General features: G+C 47.0%; 1 protein-coding gene across 1 annotated transcript in view; it reads right to left on the reverse strand.

The window, feature by feature from the left end:
- The window catches only part of VWA2 (von Willebrand factor A domain containing 2), a 46,063-nt gene extending 29,097 nt beyond the window's left edge, over positions 1–16,966 (reverse strand). The window contains exons 1-5 of the mRNA XM_075352178.1: positions 16,888–16,966; positions 13,567–13,641; positions 6,343–6,476; positions 1,804–1,913; positions 61–255 (exon numbers count right to left, since the gene is read on the reverse strand). Coding sequence (XP_075208293.1) covers positions 61–255; positions 1,804–1,913; positions 6,343–6,476; positions 13,567–13,641; positions 16,888–16,933 — 560 coding nt within the window. The 5' untranslated portion in view covers positions 16,934–16,966. The remainder of the gene's footprint in view (positions 1–60; positions 256–1,803; positions 1,914–6,342; positions 6,477–13,566; positions 13,642–16,887) is intronic.
- Positions 16,967–23,867: the final 6,901 nt, after the last annotated feature.

Genomic DNA, 23,867 nt, shown 5'->3' on the forward strand with positions numbered 1-23,867 from the left:
CAGATCGTCATTACACAGCTTTATTCCAAACGCCGCCCCTTTAATAAAGCGTTTTCTCACCTTGGGAACTTTACACCGACTGCGAACACCTGGACGTTCTGCTCCTTGAGGTGCTGCGCCGGGACGTGCGGCTGCCCCTGCGACCTCCCATCAGAGAGGAGGACGAGGACTCGGGGGACCCCGGAGCCTCGACCTCCCGGGAAACCTTTCCGCAGAATATATTTCAGGGCCAGGCCGGTGTCTGTGCTGCCCCCTCTGGTGAGAGAAGATACTGCGTGACAACCCACGGACAGAGAAAGCATGGCCGCTCCCAGGGGTGGTCACCGCCACCTCGGCATCTGGGAACCTCGGGGACCCCGGCAGCCACCAACAACGAGGAGCGAACAATCTGACTTTCCTGATGCAATATTTTACTCACTGCCAACTCATAACAAGCAAAGCTGCAGTGTAAAGCAGGGAGGAGCAGAGCAGCAGCCTCCTATCAGACAGGAGGTGGATTTCAGACTGCAATGGACAATGCAGGAGAGAAAAGCTGTAGTGTAAAGCATGGAGGAGCAGAGCAGCAGCCTCCTATCAGACAGGAGGTGGCTTTCAGACTGCAATAGACAATGCAAGAAAGAAAAGCTGCAGTATAAAGAACTGAGGATCCGAAAAGCTGTCCGAGTATCTGATGAGGCAGTTGGTGGATTTCAGACTACCTCAGCCTCCAACAGACAACGCAGCTGAGCTGGAGACACTGAGGATATCTGTGTCTGATAGAGAGAGGCTGCAGTGTAAAACAGGGAGGAGCAGAACAGCACATTCAGGATCTGATGAGCCAGTAAGAGGTTTTCAGACAACGACTGAAACACATCTCAGGAATACAATGGGACTGAGACACAGTCACTGACCATAGAAGCCACGCCGTAGAGGAGCCGAGCCATAGATCCATAGAGGAGCCGAGCCGTAGAGGAGCCGAGCCATAGATCCATAGAGGAGCTGATCCATAGAGGAGCCGAGCCATAGATCCATAGAGGAGCCGAGCCGTAGAGGAGCCGAGCCATAGATCCATAGAGGAGCCGAGCCGTAGAGGAGCCGAGCCATAGATCCATAGAGGAGCCGAGCCGTAGAGGAGCCGTTGAAGAGCCGAGCCGTAGAGGAGCCGTAGAGGAGCCGAGCCATAGATCCATAGAGGAGCTGATCCATAGAGGAGCCGAGCCATAGATCCATAGAGGAGCCGAGCCGTAGAGGAGCCGTTGAAGAGCCAAGACGTGAAGGAACAGAGCCGTAGCGGAACAGAGCCGTAGCGGAGCAGAGCCACGGAGGAGCAGAGTAGAGCCGAGCCGCATAGGAGCCAAGCCGTTAAGAAGCCATTGAGCCGTAGATGAGTCGAGCTGTAAAGGAGCAGAGCCTTAGAGGAGCCGCTGAGCCGTAAAAGGAGCCAAGTCGTAAAGTAGCCACCGAACTGTAAAAGGAGTCCCGTGGTAAAAGAGCCCGGTGGTAAAGGAGCCCGGTGGTAAAGGAGCCCCGTGGTAAAGGAGCCCCGTGGTAAAGGAGCCCCGTGGTAAAGGAGCCCCGTGGTAAAGGAGCCCCGTGGTAAAGGAGCCCCGTGGTAAAGGAGCCCCGTGGTAAAGGAGCCCCGTGGTAAAGGAGCCCCGTGGTAAAGGAGCCCCGTGGTAAAGGAGCCCCGTGGTAAAGGAGCCCCGTGGTAAAGGAGCCCCGTGGTAAAGGAGGCGGGATGTGAAAGCGCCGAGCTGCAGAGGAGCCGGCACTGACTAATCTGCGCTGTCTGGCGCACAGTCCTGCACAATAAATGGACCTCACCTGAACACGACAGAGTTGATTTTCTCCTTGAGGTCGTGCTTCGTGATCCCAGAGTCCAGCCGGAGCTCGAGCTGCGGAGCGGAGCTGAACTGCAGGACCCCCACCCGCACCTGGGAGAAGACACAGGAAAATAGAGGACACCATCAAAACTGGAATGCCCCTTTAAGAGAGGGGGTCAATGTGAAGTCAGACGTCCGGATCTTGACGCTGCACATTGGCCCCGGGTCGCTTCATCCTATAGGACAGGCTCGCGGCAGGACGCTTGTACACCGCTGATCGCGCACTCCTGTCAGCATGTGGCGGGTGCAGGGGCTGCGCCAGGAGGAGATGCTGGCAGCGCCGGCCCCCACACGACTATAATCCCCCCGCACGCTGCAATTACTGGATCCCGCTGACCGCTCCGGGGCCTCAGACCTCTAATCCCCGCGGCCCCCGGATTACAGCAGGAATGTGACATCTCCGTGTATTTACTGCACCCGTCACTTCTCTGTAATAATATTTGTGTCGGATTAATATCAGCGACGTCGCATCATCAGCGATTACAAACTGCGCAAATGGGGCGAAAAGTCAGCGCAAATGTATCAGAGAGTGAAGGATCGCAGCGCTCCGCCCGCCGAAAACTGCCGCTAAGGGCACCGACGCCAAAAACAGTCATCTAAATAAGAGCAAAACGAACAATCCATTCACTGACAACAAGCGGAGATCCTGAGAAAGGCCCAGACGTGGCAGAGTATCTCAGGAGTCTCCGGATCAGACGTGGCAGAGCATCTCAGGAGTCTCCGGATCAGACGTGGCACAGAGTATCTCAGGAGTCTCCGGATCAGACGTGGCACAGAGTATCTCAGGAGTCTCCGGATCAGACGTGGCAGAGTATCTCAGGAGTCTCCGGATCAGACGTGGCACAGAGCATCTCAGGAGTCTCCGGATCAGACGTGGCACAGAGTATCTCAGGAGTCTCCGGATCAGACGTGGCACAGAGTATCTCAGGAGTCTCCGGATCAGACGTGGCACAAAGCATCTCAGGAGTCTCCGGATCAGACGTGGCACAGAGCATCTCAGGAGTCTCCGGATCAGACGTGGCACAGAGTATCTCAGGAGTCTCCGGATCAGACGTGGCAGAGCATCTCAGGAGTCTCCGGATCAGACGTGGCACAGAGTATCTCAGGAGTCTCCGGATCAGACGTGGCACAAAGCATCTCAGGAGTCTCCGGATCAGACGTGGCACAGAGTATCTCAGGAGTCTCCGGATCAGACGTGGCAGAGCATCTCAGGAGTCTCCGGATCAGACGTGGCACAGAGCATCTCAGGAGTCTCTGGATCAGACGTGGCAGAGCATCTCAGGAGTCTCCGGATCAGACGTGGCAGAGCATCTCAGGAGTCTCCGGATCAGACGTGGCAGAGCATCTCAGGAGTCTCCGGATCAGACGTGGCAGAGCATCTCAGGAGTCTCTGCTTGCTGTCAGTGAATGTTCACATCCAGAGTCTGAACACCCAGTAACGGACCCACAGTCTCCACCGCTGAGGACTGAGGACATTGTATGTAGCAGAGTGCGAGCTGCACACAGCGGAAGCTGCAGAGGGTCTGCTACAATGTGTCAGTCCGGAGGCAGGAAACGGCTGCAGCTCAGGGTTTAGTAACAAACCCTCAGCTGTGAGAACTGCAAGACCAAGAGGAGGTTTCCATTAATGAATATATATACACAGTGTCTTGCAAAAGTATTCACCCCCTTCACAACTTTGAATTTCACAGCTTATTGAGGGTTTGCATCGGTTCTTGCACAGAACAGGCCGACAACTGGGAACATTCGGTTTTCTTTTTTTGTGAAGCAAACAACAAATAGGACAAAATAACTTAAAACTTCAGTGTGCATAACTATTCACCCCCTGTAGTCAGTGCTTTGTGGCTTCTCCTTTTGCGGCAGTTACAGCTGTAGTCGCTTTGGATAAGTGTCTGAGATTTCCACATCTTCCTCCGGGCAGATCTGCTCCGGCTCCTTCCATTAGACGTCTCCTCCAGTGAGCAGCGATCCTCTCCTCTGACCACAGATTCTCCATTGGATTAAGGTCTGGGCTGTGACTTGGGGGCTCCAATACATTTGCACGCTTCCCCTCACTCCCCTCCAGTGTGGCTTTAGCAGGAGCTTTGGGTCATGGTCTTGTTGGAAGGTGAAACCTCCGTCCAGTCTCACATCACTGACAGACAAACAGGTTCTGCTCAAGAATATCCCTGTATTTCCCACCATCCATCTTCCCATCAACTCTAACCATTTTCCCAGGCTCTGCTGCCGAAAACCCTCCACCAGCATGACGCTGCCACCACTATGTCTCACTGTGGGGATGGTGTTCTTGGGTGATGAGCTCTTGGTTTTGGCACCAGACATAGAGTTTACCTCGGTGGCCAAAAAGTTCAGTTTTGGTCTCATCTGACCACAGCACCTTCCTCCAGACATCTGGGGAGTCCCCACATCTTTTGGCAAAAACAAAACCAGCCTTCCAGTTTTTGGCCGTCAGTAAAGGCTTTTCTTCTGGCCACTCTTCCATAATATTCAGCTCTGGAGCGTACGGCTTATAGTGGTCGTATGGACAGCTCCTCCAGTCTCTGCTGAGGAAACTCTGCATCTCCTCAGGGCTACCATTGGTCTCTGGGCTACCTCTCTGATTAATCCCCTCCTTGACTGGGCTGAGAGTTTTGGTGGACGGCCCTCTCTGGGCAGCAGGGGTATCGTGGTACCATGTTCTTTCCATTTGAGGATAATGATAATGAATTTGATGGTGCTTCAGGGATCATCCAAGATTGGGATATTTTTTTTTTTAGAACCGGACCCTGACTTGTACTTCTCACCATTTTGTCTCTGACTTGTTTAGAGATCTCCTTGGTCTTCATGGTGTTGTTTGGAGATCTCCTTGGTATGGTTTTCATGGTGTTGTTTGGAGATCTCCTTAGTCTTCATTGTGTTTTTGGAGATCTCCTTGGTCTTCACGGTGTTGTGTGGAGATCTCCTTGGTCTTCATGGTGTTGTGTGGAGATCTCCTTGGTCTTCATGGTGTTGTGTGGAGATCTCCTTGGTCTTCATGGTGTTGTGTGGAGATCTCCTTGGTCTTCATGGTGTTGTGTGGAAATCTCCTTGGTCTTCATGGTGTTGTGTGGAGATCTCCTTGGTCTTCATGGTGTTGTGTGGAGATCTCCTTGGTCTTCATGGTGATCTTTGGAGATCTCCTTGGTCTTCATGGTGTTGTGTGGAGATCTCCTTGGTCTTCATGGTGTTGTGTGGAGATCTCCTTGGTCTTCATGGTGTTTGGAGATATCCTTAGTCTTCATTGTGTTTTTGGAGATCTCCTTGGTCTTCATGGTGTTGTGTGGAGATTCACATTGGACTTCATTGTGTTATTTGGAGATCTCCTTGGTCTTCATGGTGTTATTTGGAGATCTCCTTGGTCTTCATGGTGATATTTGGAGATGTCCTTGGTCTTCATGGTGGGGTTTGGAGATCTCCTTGGTCTTCATGGTGGTATTTGGAGATCTCCTTGCTCTTCATGGTGTTGTGTGGAGATCTCCTTGGTCTTCATGGTGGTATTTGGAGATCTCCTTGCTCTTCATGGTGGTTTTTGGAGATCTCCTTGGTCTTCATGGTGTTGTTTGGAGATCTCCTTGGTCTTCATAGTGTTGTTTGGAGATCTCCTTGGTCTTCATGGTGGGGTTTGGAGATCTCCTTTGTCTTCATGGTGGTGTTTGGAGATCTCCTTGGTCTTCCTGGTGGTATTTGGAGATCTCCTTGGTCTTCATGGTGGTATTTGGAGATCTCCTTGGTCTTCATGGTGTTGTTTGGAGATCTCCTTGGTCTTCATGGTGTTGTGTGGAGATCTCCTTGGTCTTCATGGTGTTGTTTGGAGATCTCCTTGGTCTTCATGGTGTTGTTTGGAGATCTCCTTGGTCTACTTGCTGTTGTTTGGAGATCTCCTTGGTCTACTTGCTGTTTGGAGATCTCCTTGGTCTTCATGGTGTTGTTTGGAGATCTCCTTGGTCTACTTGCTGTTTGGTGATCTCCTTGGTTTTCATGGTGTTATTTGGTGTTATATGGTTAGTGCGGTCTCTTGTTAATGGTGTTGCAGCCTCTGTGGCCTGTTAGAAGAGGTGTGCATACACTGACAGACCCCAAGCAATTTTGATTGCACACAGATGGACGTCCTTTTACTAAACATATGAAGGGAGTTGCTTGCTCCAGAATTACTTAGGGGCTTCATAGCACAAGGGGTGAATACATCTGCACATGACAATTTTATTTATTTTATCCCATAACTTTACCTTTCGCTTATATTTTTCTCAATTCCGTGCTGGAGCATCACACACAAAGCGGATTACAGAAATATATAAACACAAATGCAACAAAATAGGTCATAAGCCAAGGAGGGGGGTGAACACTTTCGCAAGGCACTATATAGGGTTGTTTCAGTTCATAAACAGGAAGCAGAGATTTTGAAAATGGTGAATGGATGATACCTTTGGAATTAGTAAGTTCTGGAGGATCCTGAGTTACTGACCCGGTCAGCGCTGATGTCCAACGTGTCGCAGAACTTCACGGCAAAGTGCTTGGACCTCTCAAAGCCGCCCTTCCCGACACTGCTGGAGCCATCGAGGAGGACGAGGACGTCCAGGGGGGCCGAGCAGAACATCCCTGCAAACGGAGACGCCGACAGTCAGGGGGAACGCCAAAAAGTGGTGCAACCATATAGGGAGGGGGGGGGGGGTCGCAACTATAATGGGGATAACCCAGGACCACCCTTGCACATGCACCCAGGACCATCAGGGCACATGCACAATACAGAAACAGATTAAAGGGATCTCCCATCAGAAGGTACAAACTGCTCCCCTCCCCCAGCAGCTGGACTTAACCTCTTGTTTGCTGGGCAGGTCTTCAGTACAAGTCTCCAGTAGGAATATTACACTAAACCACCTGCGGGAACTTGTCCCATTATCAGCCGGTGACGTCTGGTCCAATCAGCAGATGTACAGACCGCAAAGCTAACGTGTGTATCCACCAAGCCCCCGGACCGGGCCCCCGAATATACAGGAGCCGGCAGGGCAAGACTAACCAGTGCAGGGCTTACTGGGACTGGTTAAACTGGATCTACCTAATGTGTAACTGGAAAAGAATAGACAGGACGGCGGCGGCTATAATACTGCCCTTATATACAGAAATACAACTACTATAATACTGCCCTTATATACAAGAATAAAACTACTATAATACTGCCCTTATATACAAGAATATAACTACTATAATACTGCCCCTATGTACAAGAATATAACTACTATACTACTGCCCTTATATACAAGAATATAACTACTATAATACTGCCCCTATGTACAAGAATATAACTACTATAATACTGCCCCTATGAACAAGAATATAACTACTATAATACTGCTCCTATGTACAAGAATATAACTACTATAATACTGCCCCTATGTACAAGAATATAACTACTATAATACTGCTCCTATGTACAAGAATATAACTACTATAATACTGCCCCTATGTACAAGAATATAACTACTATAATACTGCCCCTATGTACAAGAATATAACTACTATAATACTGCCCCTATGTACAAGAATATAACTGCTATAATACTGCCCTTCTATACAAGAATATAACTACTATAATACTGCCCCTATATACAAGAATATAACTACTACAATACTGCCCTTATATACAAAAATACAACTACTATAATACTGCCCTTATATACAAGAATATAACTACTATAATACTGCCCCCGATATACAAGAATACAACTACTATAATACTGCCCCCAATATACAAGGATACAACTACTATAATACTGCCCTTATATACAAGAATATAATACTGCCCCCGATATACAAGAATATAACTACTATAATACTGCCCCCTATGTACAAGAATATAACTACTATAATACTGCTCCTATGTACAAGAATATAACTACTATAATACTGCCCCCTATGTACAAGAATATAACTACTATAATACTGCCCCTATGTACAAGAATATAACTACTATAATACTGCACCCTATGTACAAGAATATAACTACTATAATACTGCCCCCTATGTACAAGACTATAACTACTATAATACTGCCACTATGTACAAGAATATAACTACTATAATACTGCCCCCTATGTACAAGAATATAACTACTATAATACTGTACCCTATGTACAAGAATATAACTACTATAATACTGCCCCCTATGTACAGGAATATAACTACTATAATAATGCCCCGATGTACAAGAATATAACTACTATAATACTGCCCCTATGTACAAGAATATAACTACTATAATACTGCCCCCTATGTACAAGAATATAACTACTATAATACTGTACCCTATGTACAAGAATATAACTACTATAATACTGCCCTTATATACAAAAATACAACTACTATAATACTGCCCCTATGTACAAGAATATAACTACTATAATACTGCCCCTATGTACAAGAATATAACTGCTATAATACTGCTCCTATATACAAGAAAATAACTACTATATTCTTGTATATAGGGGCAGTATTATAGTAGTTATATTCTTGTATATAGGAGCAGTATTATAGCAGTTATATTCTTGTACATAAGAGCAGTATTATAGTAGTTATGTTCTTGTATATAGGGGCAGTATTATAGTAGTTATATTCTTGTATATAGGGGCAGTATTATAACTACTATAATACTGCCCCTATATACAAGAACATTACTATAATACTGCTCCTATGTACAAGAATATAACTGCTATAATACTGCCCCCTATACACAAGAATATAGCTATTATAATACTGCCCCTATATATACAAGAATATAACTGCTATAATACTGCTCTCTATGTACAAGAATATAACTACTATAATAGTGCCCCCTATATACAAGAATATAGCTATTATAATACAGCCCCTATATACAAGAATATAACTACCATAATACTGCCCCTATGTACAGGAATATAACTACTATAATACTGCCCCCTATGTACAAGAATATAACTACTATAATACTGCCCCCTCTATTCAATAATATAAGTACTATAATACTGCCCCTATGTACAAGAATATAACTACTATAATACTGCCCCCTATGTACAAGAATATAACTACTATAATACTGCTCCTATGTACAAGAATATAACTACCATAATACTGCCCCTATGTACAAGAATATAACTACCATAATACTGCCCCTATGTACAAGAATATAACTACCATAATACTGCCCCTATGTACAGGAATATAACTACCATAATACTGCCCCTATGTACAGGAATATAACTACCATAATACTGCCCTTATATACAAAAATACAACTACTATAATACTGCCCTTATATACAAAAATACAACTACTATAATACTGCCCCTATGTACAAGAATATAACTACTATAATACTGCCCCTATGTACAAGAATATAACTGCTATAATACTGCTCCTATATACAAGAAAATAACTACTATATTCTTGTATATAGGGGCAGTATTATAGTAGTTATATTCTTGTATATAGGAGCAGTATTATAGCAGTTATATTCTTGTACATAAGAGCAGTATTATAGTAGTTATGTTCTTGTATATAGGGGCAGTATTATAGTAGTTATATTCTTGTATATAGGGGCAGTATTATAACTACTATAATACTGCCCCTATATACAAGAACATTACTATAATACTGCTCCTATGTACAAGAATATAACTGCTATAATACTGCCCCCTATACACAAGAATATAGCTATTATAATACTGCCCCTATATACAAGAATATAACTGCTATAATACTGCTCTCTATGTACAAGAATATAACTACTATAATACTGCCCCCTATATACAAGAATATAGCTATTATAATACAGCCCCTATATACAAGAATATAACTACCATAATACTGCCCCTATGTACAGGAATATAACTACCATAATACTGCCCCTATGTACAAGAATATAACTACTATAATACTGCCCCCTATGTACAAGAATATAACTACTATAATACTGCCCCCTATGTACAAGAATATAACTACTATAATACTGCCCCCTATGTACAAGAATATAACTACTATAATACTGCCCCCTATGTACAGGAATATAACTACTATAATACTGCCCCGATGTACAAGAATATAACTACTATAATACTGCCCCCTATGTACAAGTATATAACTATTATAATACTGCCCCTATGTACAAGAATATAACTACTATAATACTGTCCCCTATGTACAGGAATATAACTACTATAATACTGCCCCCTATGTACAAGAATATAACTACTATAATACTGCCCCTATATACAAGAATATAACTACTATAATACTGCCCCCTATGTACAAGAATATAACTACTATAATACTGCCCCCTATGTACAAGAATATAACTACTATAATACCGCCCCTATGTACAAGAATATAACTACTATAATACTGCCCCCTATATACAAGAATATAACTACTATAATACTGCCCCCTCTATTCAATAATATAAGTACTATAATACTGCCCCCTATGTACAAGAATATAACTACTATAATACTGCCCCCTCTATTCAATAATATAAGTACTATAATACTGCCCCTATGTACAAGAATATAACTACTATAATACTGCCCCTATGTACAAGAATATAACTACTATAATACTGCCCCCTGTGAGGAAAATCCTGGGATATGAAGAGGAATTATGATTTCCAGTCATAATCGCTCTCATCACTCCATGGCAGTGCCCCTCCCTTCATGTTCTCAATGTCCAACATCTGGGAAGGTGTCACATCCTAGCAACACATCCCATGGCCATCTCCTGTGATATGGAGATTAGATGACCTGGAAACAGTGGAGACAGGATGACCCCCTGCCGTGACCCTGTAACAAGAGTTTGTATCTCATTATAAGGCTATGGAAGTATCCAGACAGAACGACTCCAGTAAAATATGGTTCATATCTCACAAGCCATATTTCCGATAAAAATAGCAACCATAAAAATGGTGTCTCTGCATGCGGAGGATGCTGGCACACCTTTTTTATGGGAGTGGGAGCTTGGGAAGTACCCCAGGCGTGATATCAGCCAATGGGGAACTAGTAGACAAGTCATGAGTCCTCTTGTTCTGTAGCTAAATTCATAAAACTGTCACAATGAGAGCGTTGGTGTCCGCCTACGACGCTCCCAGGCAAAGTTATGGCCCATATTCCCTGTTGTGGATATTGTCCATAACTCCAGCCAGGGGTGGAGCAGTGCTCCCTCTGAGGTCACAAAGGTAGGAAGGGACCTGGATTTGCCCAGGTTGATAACCCCAATTCGACCATTTTCCAGTGTTCTTTTGCTCGGGGGTCTGGTCAGGGAAGACCTGTGAGGGAGATCCTGGAAACCTGGTCCACGGCGCCCCCCTGTGGCCAGACGCACAAGGTAACTGCTGGAACTGTGTATGCCCGTCTGCAAACCATGCTTTAATTGTAACTGTACTCTGACATATGTATATTCTGTAGATCCCCTATTGTATATATTGTAGTTTCTAGTGTGGCTTCGGCCGATTAAATTATATAATTAATCTTGGGCTGTTCTGTTATCTCGATCTTGAATCCCACGTCCGTGTGTTCGGCTAATAGTTACCGTGAAGCGGTTGGTGGCAGCGAGTTGTGCCAAGGATTATTGTGGGGAGGCCAGTGAGATTCGGGGAGATTTTATATATTCCGCCCGCGGAGGTCGGGGGAATATATACCTTACTCTCACCGGGGACCCTTCAATAAATCGGCATAAGTAGTATAGCGGCCTCCTTGCTTATTGTCGGGCAATTCCATAATTGGCCTGACTATAAGAGGGGCGCTAGAGAGCGCGTCACGTGCTCTGTCTGTCGGTCAGGAGGTATAAAGGAGGGGTGACCCCCACTTGTTACCCCCCGATTGTGACGTACTGGTAGCCAGCGCGGGGGATTTCTGAGTGACCCCCCGGTGGTTCGTGACACCCCCTATGTACAGGAATATAACTACTATAATACTGCCCCGATGTACAAGAATATAACTACTATAATACTGCCCCCTATGTACAAGAATATAACTACTATAATACTGCCCCCTATGTACAGGAATATAACTACTATAATACTGCCCCGATGTACAAGAATATAACTACTATAATACTGCCCATATATACAAGAATATAACTACTATAATACTGCCCCCTATGTACAAGAATATAACTACTATAATACTGCCCCCTATGTACAGGAATATAACTACTATAATACTGCCCCCTATGTACAAGAATATAACTACTATAATACTGCCCCTATATACAAGAATATAACTACTATAATACTGCCCCCTATGTACAAGAATATAACTACTATAATACTGCCCCCTATGTACAAGAATATAACTACTATAATACTGCTCCTATGTACAAGAATATAACTACTATAATACTGCCCCCTATGTACAGGAATATAACTACTATAATACTGCCCCGATGTACAAGAATATAACTACTATAATACTGCCCCTATGTACAAGAATATAACTACTATAATACTGCCCCCTATGTACAAGAATATAACTACTATAATACTGCCCCTATATACAAGAATATAACTACTATAATACTGCCCCCTATGTACAGGAATATAACTACTATAATACTGCCCCTATATACAAGACTATAACTACTATAATACTGCCCCTATATACAAGACTATAACTGCTATAATACTGCTCCTATGTACAAGAATATAACTACTATAATACTGCCCCCTATGTACAGGAATATAGCTACTATAATACTGCCCCTATGTACAAGAATATAACTACTATAATACTGCCCCCTATATACAAGAATATAACTACTATAATACTGCCCCCTATGTACAGGAATATAACTACTATAATACTGCCCCGATGTACAAGAATATAACTACTATAATACTGCCCCCTATATACAAGAATATAACTACTATAATACTGCCCCCTATGTACAGGAATATAACTACTATAATACTGCCCCCTATGTACAGGAATATAACTACTATAATACTGCCCCTATGTACAAGAATATAACTACTATAATACTGCCCCCTATGTACAAGAATATAACTACTATAATACTGCCCCGATGTACAAGAATATGACTACTATATAATACTGCCTCCTATGTACAGGAATATAACTACTATAATACTGCCCCCTATGTACAGGAATATAACTACTATAATACTGCCCCTATGTACAAGAATATAACTACTATAATACTGCCCCCTATGTAGAAGAATATAACTACTATAATACTGCCCCCTATGTACAAGAATATAACTACTATAATACTGCCCCCTATATACAAGACTATAACTACTATAATACTGCCCCTATATACAAGAATATAACTACTATAATACTGCCTCCTATGTACAAGAATATAACTACTATAATACTGCCCCTATGTACAAGAATATAAGTGCTATAATTCTGCCCCCTATGTACAGGGATATAACTGCTATAATTCTGCCCCCTATGTACAGGGATATAACTGCTATAATTCTGCCCCCTATGTACAAGAATATAACTGCTATAATTCTGCCTTTAGGACATGGATTTTCCCATCTGATTCTCCTTATTACAGTTATTGTGGTTCTGATTCTGGAGGTTTTACAGATTCTTGTAGATGACACTAATATTTGTTACTTTGTGTTGTGGGTACATTTATTATGGGGGGGGAGTTATGTAAGATTCAGGACACACGAGGACATGAGACTTACTGGCGGCAGCGGCGGAGATCTTGGCTGTAATCTGGGGGTTCACATGGAGCTGCTGGACGGCGAGACCCGGGGAAACTGGAAGAAGAGAATCAGAAACTGTGTGAACATGAAAACCCTGAATGATGAGAGGGCGCTCATCTCAGCCGACGCCAGGTTGTGGGTTCATGCATCCCCCCGGGCTGCGACCCCTCCCCCCGCGGGCTGCGACCCCTCCCCCTGCGGGCTGCGACCCCTCCCCCCGTGGTCTGGTACTCCTAAACCCCGCAGTCTGTGACTCCTAAACCCCGCGGTCTGTGACTCCTAAACCCCGCGGTCTGTGACTCCTAAACCCCGCGGTCTGTGACTCCTAAACCCCGCGGTCTGTGACTCCTAAACCCCGCGGTCTGTGACTCCTAAACCCCGCGGTCTGTGACTCCTAAACCCCGCGGTCTGTGACTCCTAAACCCCGCGGTCTGTGACTCCTAAACCCCGCGGTCTGTGACTCCTAAACCCCGCGGTCTGTGACTCCTAAACCCCGCGGTCTGTGACTCCTAAACCCCGCGGTCTGTGACTCCTAAACCCCGCGGTCCGTGACTCCTAAACCCCGCAGTCTGTGACTCCTAAACCCCGCAGTCTGTGACTCCTAAACCCCGCAGTCTGTGACTCCTAAACCCCGCAGTCTGTGACTCCTAAACCCCGCAGTCTGTGACTCCTAAACCCCGCAGTCTGTGACTCCTAAACCCCGCAGTCTGTGACTCCTAAACCCCGCAGTCTGTGACTCCTAAACCCCGCAGTCTGTGACTCCTAAACCCCGCAGTCTGTGACTCCTAAACCCCGCAGTCTGTGACTCCTAAACCCCGCAGTCTGTGACTCCTAAACCCCGCGGTCCGTGACTCCTAAACCCCGCGGTCCGTGACTCCTAAACCCCGCGGTCTGTGACTCCTAAACCCCGCAGTCTGTGACTCCTAAACCCCGCGGTCTGTGACTCCTAAACCCCGCGGTCTGTGACTCCTAAACCCCGCGGTCCGTGACAGTTGCGCCTCCGCAGCTCCAGATGTCTTGTGTACAGAGAATTCCTCCGCAGATCTCAGGAAGACATCACTTATCAACAAACAGAAATCCCAGATCGTCGCCTGACACTTTATTTACCATGGAAAGTTTATGGCAAATAATCCGCAAGACAAATTCCAGGCGCAGGAGTCACTGATCCGCGGGACAATGGCACCGGATGCTGCTAATCAGTGACAGGAGACATCGGCCTCACACATAAAAATGATAATTCCGTGTTTTCGGGAGTGGGGTCTCCGGCTGTGATCGTGACTGCGGATGACGCCTCCACTCGTGAGGATCATATGATAGGAAGACTACATGGTTTATCTTGTGTTCCTTCTCTGCTGTATACGGTATATACAATGCCTTGTGAAAGTATTCAGCCCCCTTCAATTTTTCAACCTTCTCCCACATTTCAGGCTTCAAACAAAGATAAAATGTGAATGTTCTGGTGAAGAATCAACAACAAGTGACACAATTGTGAAGAGGAAGGAAATTTATTGCTTATTTTAAACTTTTGTAAAAAATAAATAACTGAAAATTGTTGCGTGCAATATTATTCATCCCCTTTACTTTCAGTGCAGCAAACTCCCTCCAGAAGGTGATTGAGGATCTCTGAATGATGCAATGTTGTCCTAAATGACTGATGATGATAAATATAAGCCCCTGTGTGTGATCAAGTCTCCGTATAATGCCCCTGCTCTGTGATATCTCAGGGTTCTGTGTAAAGCGCAGAGAGCATCATGAAGACCAAGGAACACAACAGGCAGGTCCGTGATACTGTTGTGGAGAAGTTACAAAAAGATTTCCACAACTTTACACATCCCAAGAAGCCCTGTGCAAGCGATCATATTGTAATGGAAGGAGAATCATACCCCTGCAAATCTACCAAGACCCGGCCGTCCATCCAAACTGTCATCTCACACAAGGAGAAGACTGATCAGAGATGCAGCCAAGAGGCCCATGATCCCTCTGGATGATCTGCAGAGATCTACAGCTGAGGGGGGAGAGTCTGTCCATAGCACAACAATCAGTCTACACTGCACAAATCTGGCCTTTATGGAAGAGTGGCAAGAAGGAAGCCATTTCTCAAAGAAATCCATAAAAAGTGATGTTTAAAGTTTGGCACAAGCCACCTGGAGACCCCAAACATGTGGAGGAAGGTGCTCTGCTCAGAGGAAACCAAAATCACACTATTTACGGTATGCACAATACAAAACGATAAAAGCAACACAGCTCATCACCCTGAACACACCATCCCCACTGTCAAACATGGTGGTGGCAGCATCATGATTTGGACCTGCTTTTCTTCAGCAGGGACAGGGAAGATGGGTAAAATTGATGGGAAGATGGATGGAGCCAAATACAGGACCATTCTTGAAGAAAACCTGTTGGAGTCTGCAAAAGACCCGAGACTGGGACGGAGATTTGTCTTCCAACAAGACAATGATCCCAAACATAAAGCAAAATCTACAATGGAATGGTTCACACATAACCGTATCCAGGTGTTAGAATGGCTAAGTCACAGTCCAGACCTGAACCCAATCGAGAATCTGTGGAAAGAGCGGAAAACTGCTGTTCACAAACGCCTCCATCCAACCTCACTCAGCTCCAGCTGTTTACAAAGAATGGGCGAGAATTTCACCTCTCCATGTGCAAAACTGATAGACACATACCCCAAGAGACTGCAGCTGTAATCGCAGCAAAAGGGGGCGCTACAAAGTATTCACTTACAGGGGGTGAATAATATTGCACGCCCCGATTTTCAGTTTATTATTTTTTTATAAAAGTGTAAAATAAGCAATAAATTTCCTTCCTCTTCACAATTGTGTCACTTGTTGTTGATTCTTCACCAGAACATTAACAATTTATCTTTATGTTTGACGCCTGAAATGTGGAAAAGGTTGAAAAATTCAAGGGGTGAATACTTTCGCAAGGCACTGTATATATATATACTGCTCACACTGGATTTCCCGTCTCTGTATCTCGGGACTCGCCGTCTCCCCATTATGTGCGGTATGTCATGTCACTTCGGATTTGTTCTGGTTTTTGTGGCACGTTCTCTGGAGGGATCAGGCAGACCCCGATCTTGTAGCTGTCGTTACAATGATGTGCAGGTTTCTGCGTTTTCCCCTGTTCCGGCAGAGGATCAGCTGATAGCAGCACATCCCCGCAGAGCAGTACAATACAGGAGCTGCACAGGATCCGCTCCGCACACTGCAAACCCAAGGGGCAACACAGATAAAATAACAGAAGACACGAGTGTAGAGTTTATGAATTAGCGACACTCACCATAGGAAAAGAGAAGGAAGAGCACGCCGCGCCCCAGGGTCAGCATCCCGAAACTGGATCTATAATGCAGAAGATCACATCATATAATGCCGTAATACAGTGCCCATATCATACCACCATACAGTGCCCATATAATATCACCATACAATGCCCATATAATACCACCATACAGTGCCCATATAATACCGCCATACAGTGTCCATATAATTCCGCCATACAGTGCCCATATACCACCATACAGTGTCCATATAATACCGCCATACAGTGCCCATATACCACCATACAGTGCCCATATATCACCATACAGTGCCCATATAATACCGCCATACAGTGCCCATATAATACCGCCATACAGTGCCCATATAATACCACCATACAGTGCCCATATAATACCACCATACAGTGCCCATATAATACCACCATACAGTGCCCAAATAATACCACCATACAGTGCCCAAATAATACCACCATACAGTGCCCATGTAATACCATTATAAAGTGCCCATATAATACTGCCATACAGAATCCATATACCACCATACAGGATCCATATACCACCATACAGTGCCCATATAATACCACCATACAGTGCCCATATAATATCACCATACAATGCCCATATAATACCACCATACAGTGCCCATATAATACCGCCATACAGTGCCCATATAATATCACCATACAGTGCCCATATATCACCATACAATGACCATATACCACCATACAGTGCCCATATAATATCACCATACAGTGCCCATATATCACCAGTGCCCATATACCACCATACAGTGCCCATATATCACCAGTGCCCATATACCACCATACAGTGCCCATATAATACCGCCATACAGTGCCCATATAATATCACCATACAGTGCCCATATAATATCACCATACAGTGCCCATATAATACCACCATACAGTGCCCATATAATACCGCCATACAGTGCCCATATAATATCACCATACAGTGCCCATATACCACCATACAGTGCCCATATATCACCATACAATGACCATATACCACCATACAGTGCCCATATAATATCACCATACAGTGCCCATATATCACCAGTGCCCATATACCACCATACAGTGCCCATATATCACCAGTGCCCATATACCACCATACAGTGCCCATATATCACCAGTGCCCATATGCCACCATACAGTGCCCATATAATACCACCATACAGTGCCCATATAATACCGCCATACAGTGCTCATATAATATCACCATACAGTGCCCATATAATATCACCATACAGTGCCCATATAATACCGCCATACAGTGCCCATATAATATCACCATACAGTGCCCATATACCACCATACAGTGCCCATATATCACCATAGAGTGCCCATATAATACCGCCATACAGTGCCCATATACCACCATACAGTGCCCATATATCACCATACAGTGCCCATATAATACCGCCATACAGTGCCCATATACCACCATACAGTGCCCATATAATACCGCCATACAGTATCCATATGCCACCATACAGGATCCATATACCACCATACAGGATCCATATCCACCATACAGTGCCCATATAATACCGCCATACAGTGCTGCCGGCTGGTGCTCGCTCTACTTCTCTACGGGATAGTAATGTGCCTGAGAAAGAAACATAACTGAAACATAGATTTCTCTGTGTGGTGAGTCTCCTGGAGATGTTGGGGGGACGAGAGCAGATAATAAAGGGGTCCCCCCCCCACCTCCGGGGGATCGGCAGTTACCGTTGTCGTCACTCAGCTTTCCCAGGATCAGAGTAAATGAATGGTCGTCTGTTGCAGGATATCTTGGATTTGGGGGGTGATGCAGCGCCCCCCCCCGTATGGAATGAGGCGTGATACAGGGGCCATTGTTCCCGTTCATTTATATCTCATCGCTGAGCTGCGGCTTGTGGACAGCTCCAGTGACCCAGATAAGCGGCCCCCGAGACGAGGCCCGGACCCCCGCTGGCCCCCGGCCAAACGCACAAGCCCAGCCAAGCTTCAAACTCCGGAGCCGAAGATGAAAGACGACGCGGCCTCCACCTGCCGGACCCCGATAACATCTGCTGCCGCCCACAGCTTCACCTCCCCGGCCCCCCGAAGACTGCGGAGCAGAGGCACCAAAAAGTGTCACCTCTGGACACCCTGTGAGACTGAGACCGCAACACCGTGATACTGCAAGAGACTGCAAGACCATGAGACTGCGAGACCAAGAGACTGTGAGACTGAGACCGCAACACCGTGATACTGCAAGAGACTGCAAGACCAAGAGACTGCGAGACAGAGACTGCAACACCGTGATACTGCAAGAGACTGCAAGACTAAGAGACTGCGAGACAGACCGCGAGACTGCGAGACCATGAGACTGCGAGACAGACCGTGATACTGCAAGAGACTGCAAAACCATGAGACTGCGAGACCAAAAGACTGCGAGACAGACCGTGATACTGCGAGAGACTGCGAGACCAAGAGACTGCGAGACCAAGAGACTGCGAGACCAAGAGACTGCGAGACCAAGAGACTGCGAGACCAAGAGACTGCGAGACCAAGAGACTGCGAGACAGACCGTGATACTGCGAGACAGACCGTGATACTGCAAGAGACTGCAAGACCAAGAGACTGCGAGACAGACCGTGATACTGCGAGAGACTGCAAGACCAAGAGACTGCAAGACAGACCGTGAAACTGCAAGAGACTGCAAGACCATGAGACTGCGAGACAGACCGTGATACTGCGAGACCAAGAGACTGCGAGACAGACCGTGATACTGCGAGACTGCGAGACCAAGAGACTGCGAGACAGACCGTGATACTGCGAGACTGCGAGACAGACCGTGATACTGCAAGAGACTGCAACACCATGAGACTGCGAGACAGACCGTGATACTGCGAGACCAAGAGACTACGAGACAGACCGTGATACTGAAAGAGACTGCAAGACCAAGAGACTGCGAGATAGACCGTGATACTGCGAGACTGCGAGACCAAGAGACTGCGAGACAGACCGTGATACTGCGAGACTGCGAGACAGACCGTGATACTGCGAGACCAAGAGACTGCGAGACAGACCGTGATACTGCGAGACCAAGAGACTGCGAGACAGACCGTGATACTGCGAGACCAAGAGACTGCAAGACAGACCGTGATACTGCGAGACCAAGAGACTGCGAGACAGACCGTGATACTGCGAGACCAAGAGACTGCGAGACAGACCGTGATACTGCGAGACCAAGAGACTGCGAGACAGACCGTGATACTGCAAGAGACTGCAAGACCAAGAGACTGCGAGACAGACCGTGATACTGCAAGAGACTGCAAGACCAAGAGACTGCGAGACAGACCGTGATACTGCGAGAGACTGCGAGACCAAGAGACTGCAAGACCAAGAGACTGCGAGACCAAGAGACTGCGAGACCAAGAGACTGCGAGACCAAGAGACTGCGAGACCAAGAGACTGCGAGACCAAGAGACTGCGAGACCAAGAGACTGCGAGACCAAGAGACTGCGAGACCAAGAGACTGCAAGACCAAGAGACTGCGAGACAGACCGTGATACTGCGAGAGACTGCAAGACCAAGAGACTGCGAGACAGACCGTGATACTGCGAGAGACTGCGAGACCAAGAGACTGCGAGACCAAGAGACTGCGAGACCAAGAGACTGCGAGACCAAGAGACTGCGAGACCAAGAGACTGCGAGACCAAGAGACTGCGAGACCAAGAGACTGCGAGACCAAGAGACTGCGAGACCAAGAGACTGCGAGACCAAGAGACTGCGAGACCAAGAGACTGCGAGACCAAGAGACTGCGAGACCAAGAGACTGCGAGACCAAGAGACTGCGAGACAGACCGTGATACTGCAAGAGACTGCAAGACCAAGAGACTGCGAGACCAAGAGACTGCGAGACCAAGAGACTGCGAGACCAAGAGACTGCGAGACCAAGAGACTGCGAGACCAAGAGACTGCGAGACCAAGAGACTGCGAGACCAAGAGACTGCGAGACCAAGAGACTGCGAGACCAAGAGACTGCGAGACAGACCGTGATACTGCAAGAGACTGCAAGACCAAGAGACTGCGAGACAGACCGTGATACTGCGAGAGACTGCAAGACCAAGAGACTGCAAGACAGACCGTGAAACTGCAAGAGACCAAGAGACTGCGAGACAGACCGTGATACTGCGAGACCAAGAGACTGCGAGACAGACCGTGATACTGCAAGAGACTGCAACACCATGAGACTGCGAGACAGACCGTGATACTGCGAGACCAAGAGACTGCGAGACAGACCGTGATACTGCAAGAGACTGCAAGACCAAGAGACTGCGAGATAGACCGTGATACTGCGAGAGACTGCAAGACCAAGAGACTGCGAGACAGACCGTGATACTGTGAGACTGCAACACCATGAGACTGCGAGACAGACCGTGATACTGCGAGACTGCAACACCATGAGACTGCGAGACAGACCGTGATACTGCGAGACCAAGAGACTGCGAGACAGACCGTGATACTGCAAGAGACTGCAAGACCAAGAGACTGCGAGACAGACCGTGATACTGCGAGACTGCGAGACCAAGAGACTGCGAGACAGACCGTGATACTGCAAGAGACTGCAAGACTAAGAGACTGCGAGACAGACCGTGATACTGTGAGACTGCAACACCAAGAGACTGCAAGACAGACCGTGATAGTGCAAGAGACTGCAAGACCAAGAGACTGCGAGACAGACCGTGATACTGCGAGAGACTGCAAGACCAAGAGACTGCGAGACAGACCGTGATACTGCAAGAGACTGCAACATCATGAGACTGCGTGACAGACCGTGATACTGCGAGACCAAGAGACTGCGAGACAGACCGTGATACTGCAAGAGACTGGAAGACCAAGAGACTGCGAGACAGACCGTGATACTGCGAGAGACTGCAAGACAACGAGACTGCGAGACCAAGAGACTGCGAGACAGACCGTGATACTGCAAGAGACTGCAAGACCAAGAGACTGCGAGACAGACCGTGATACTGCAAGAGACTGCAAGACAGACCGTGATACTGCGAGACTGCAAGACCAAGAGACTGCAAGACAGACCGTGATACTGCAAGAGACTGCAAGACTAAGAGACTGCGAGACAGACCGTGATACTGCGAGACCAAGAGACTGCGAGACAGACCGTGATACTGCGAGACCAAGAGACTGCGAGACAGACCGTGATACTGCGAGACTGTGAGACCAAGAGACTGCGAGACAGACCGTGAAACTGCAAGAGACTGCAAGACCATGAGACTGCGAGACAGACCGTGATACTGCAAGACCAAGAGACTGCGAGACAGACCGTGATACTGCAAGACCAAGAGACTGCGAGACAGCAAGACCATGAGACCGTAAGACTGAGAGACCGCGAGATCGTGAGTGTGAGACCACATGGTGTCTGCAGGGGAAGCGCACTGTGTCTGCAAATAATTCTTAGAAAACTAATAACAGCGCTGTGCAAAAGTCTGAGGCAGGAGAGAAAGAAACCAGCAATAGAGTTATTTTTTATCAATTAACTAATACAAAAAAAGTGTCTAAAAAAAAAAAAAAAAAGCAATGGAAATCCCCTCAGTATTCAGTGACCGCCTGTCTCCTCCGTCCTCAGTATTCAGTGACCGCCCGTCTCCTCCGTCCTCAGTATTCGGTGATCGCCCGTCTCCTCCATCCTCAGTATTCAGTGACCACCCGTCTCCTCCGTCCTTAGTATTCAGTGATCGCCCATCTCCTCCGTCCTCAGTATTCAGTGACCGCCCGTCTCCTCCGTCCTCAGTATTTAGTGATCGCCCGTCTCCTCCATCCTCAGTATTCAGTGACCGCCCATCTCCTCCGTCCTCAGTATTCAGTGACCGCCCGTCTCCTCCGTCCTCAGTATTCAGTGACCGCCCGTCTCCTCCGTCCTCAGTATTCCGTGACCGCCAGTCTCCTCCGTCCTCTGTATTCAGTGACCGCCCGTCTCCTCCGTCCTCAGTATTCAGTGACCGCCCGTCTCCTCCGTCCTCAGTATTCAGTGACCGCCCGTCTCCTCCGTCCTCAGTATTCAGTGACCGCCCGTCTCCTCCGTCCTCAGTATTCAGTGACCGCCAGTCTCCTCCATCCTCAGTATTCAGTGACCGCCCGTCTCCTCCGTCCTCAGTATTCAGTGACCGCCCGTCTCCTCCGTCCTCAGTATTCAGTGACCGCCCGTCTCCTCCGTCCTCAGTATTCAGTGACCGCCCGTCTCCTCCGTCCTCAGTATTCCGTGACCGCCCGTCTCCTCCGTCCTCAGTATTCCGTGACCGCCCGTCTCCTCCGTCCTCAGTATTCAGTGACCGCCTGTCTCCTCCGTCCTCAGTATTCAGTGACCGCCTGTCTCCTCCGTCCTCAGTATTCAGTGATCGCCCGTCTCCTCCATCCTCAGTATTCAGTGTTCGCCCGTCTCCTCCGTCCTCAGTATTCAGTGACCGCCTGTCTCCTCCGTCCTCAGTATTCAGTGACCGCCTGTCTCCTCCATCCTCAGTATTCAGTGACCGCCTGTCTCCTCCATCCTCAGTATTCCGTGACCGCCCGTCTCCTCCGTCCTCAGTATTCAGTGACCGCCTGTCTCCTCCGTCCTCAGTATTCAGTGACCGCCTGTCTCCTCCATCCTCAGTATTCAGTGATCGCCTGTCTCCTCCATCCTCAGTATTCAGTGTTCGCCCGTCTCGTCCGTCCTCAGTATTCAGTGACCGCCCGTCTCTTCCATCCTCAGTATTCAGTGACCGCTCGTCTCCTCCGTCCTCAGTATCCGGTGATGGGTGGTCACTGAATCCTGAGGACGGCGGCGATATTGTTGCTGATTTCTCTCCCCTCCTCAGTCTCCTGCGCAGCGCGGTGTTATATGGAGATTACAGGTCGGGTTTATTTTCCGCCCTCTCATTTTGCGGAGGTTTCGCTCGTTATCTCCATGATGAAAGCCGGGGGCTCCTCTGTAA

Source organism: Anomaloglossus baeobatrachus, chromosome 5, assembly GCF_048569485.1.
Source record: "Anomaloglossus baeobatrachus isolate aAnoBae1 chromosome 5, aAnoBae1.hap1, whole genome shotgun sequence".
Lineage (NCBI taxonomy): Eukaryota > Metazoa > Chordata > Amphibia > Anura > Aromobatidae > Anomaloglossus > Anomaloglossus baeobatrachus.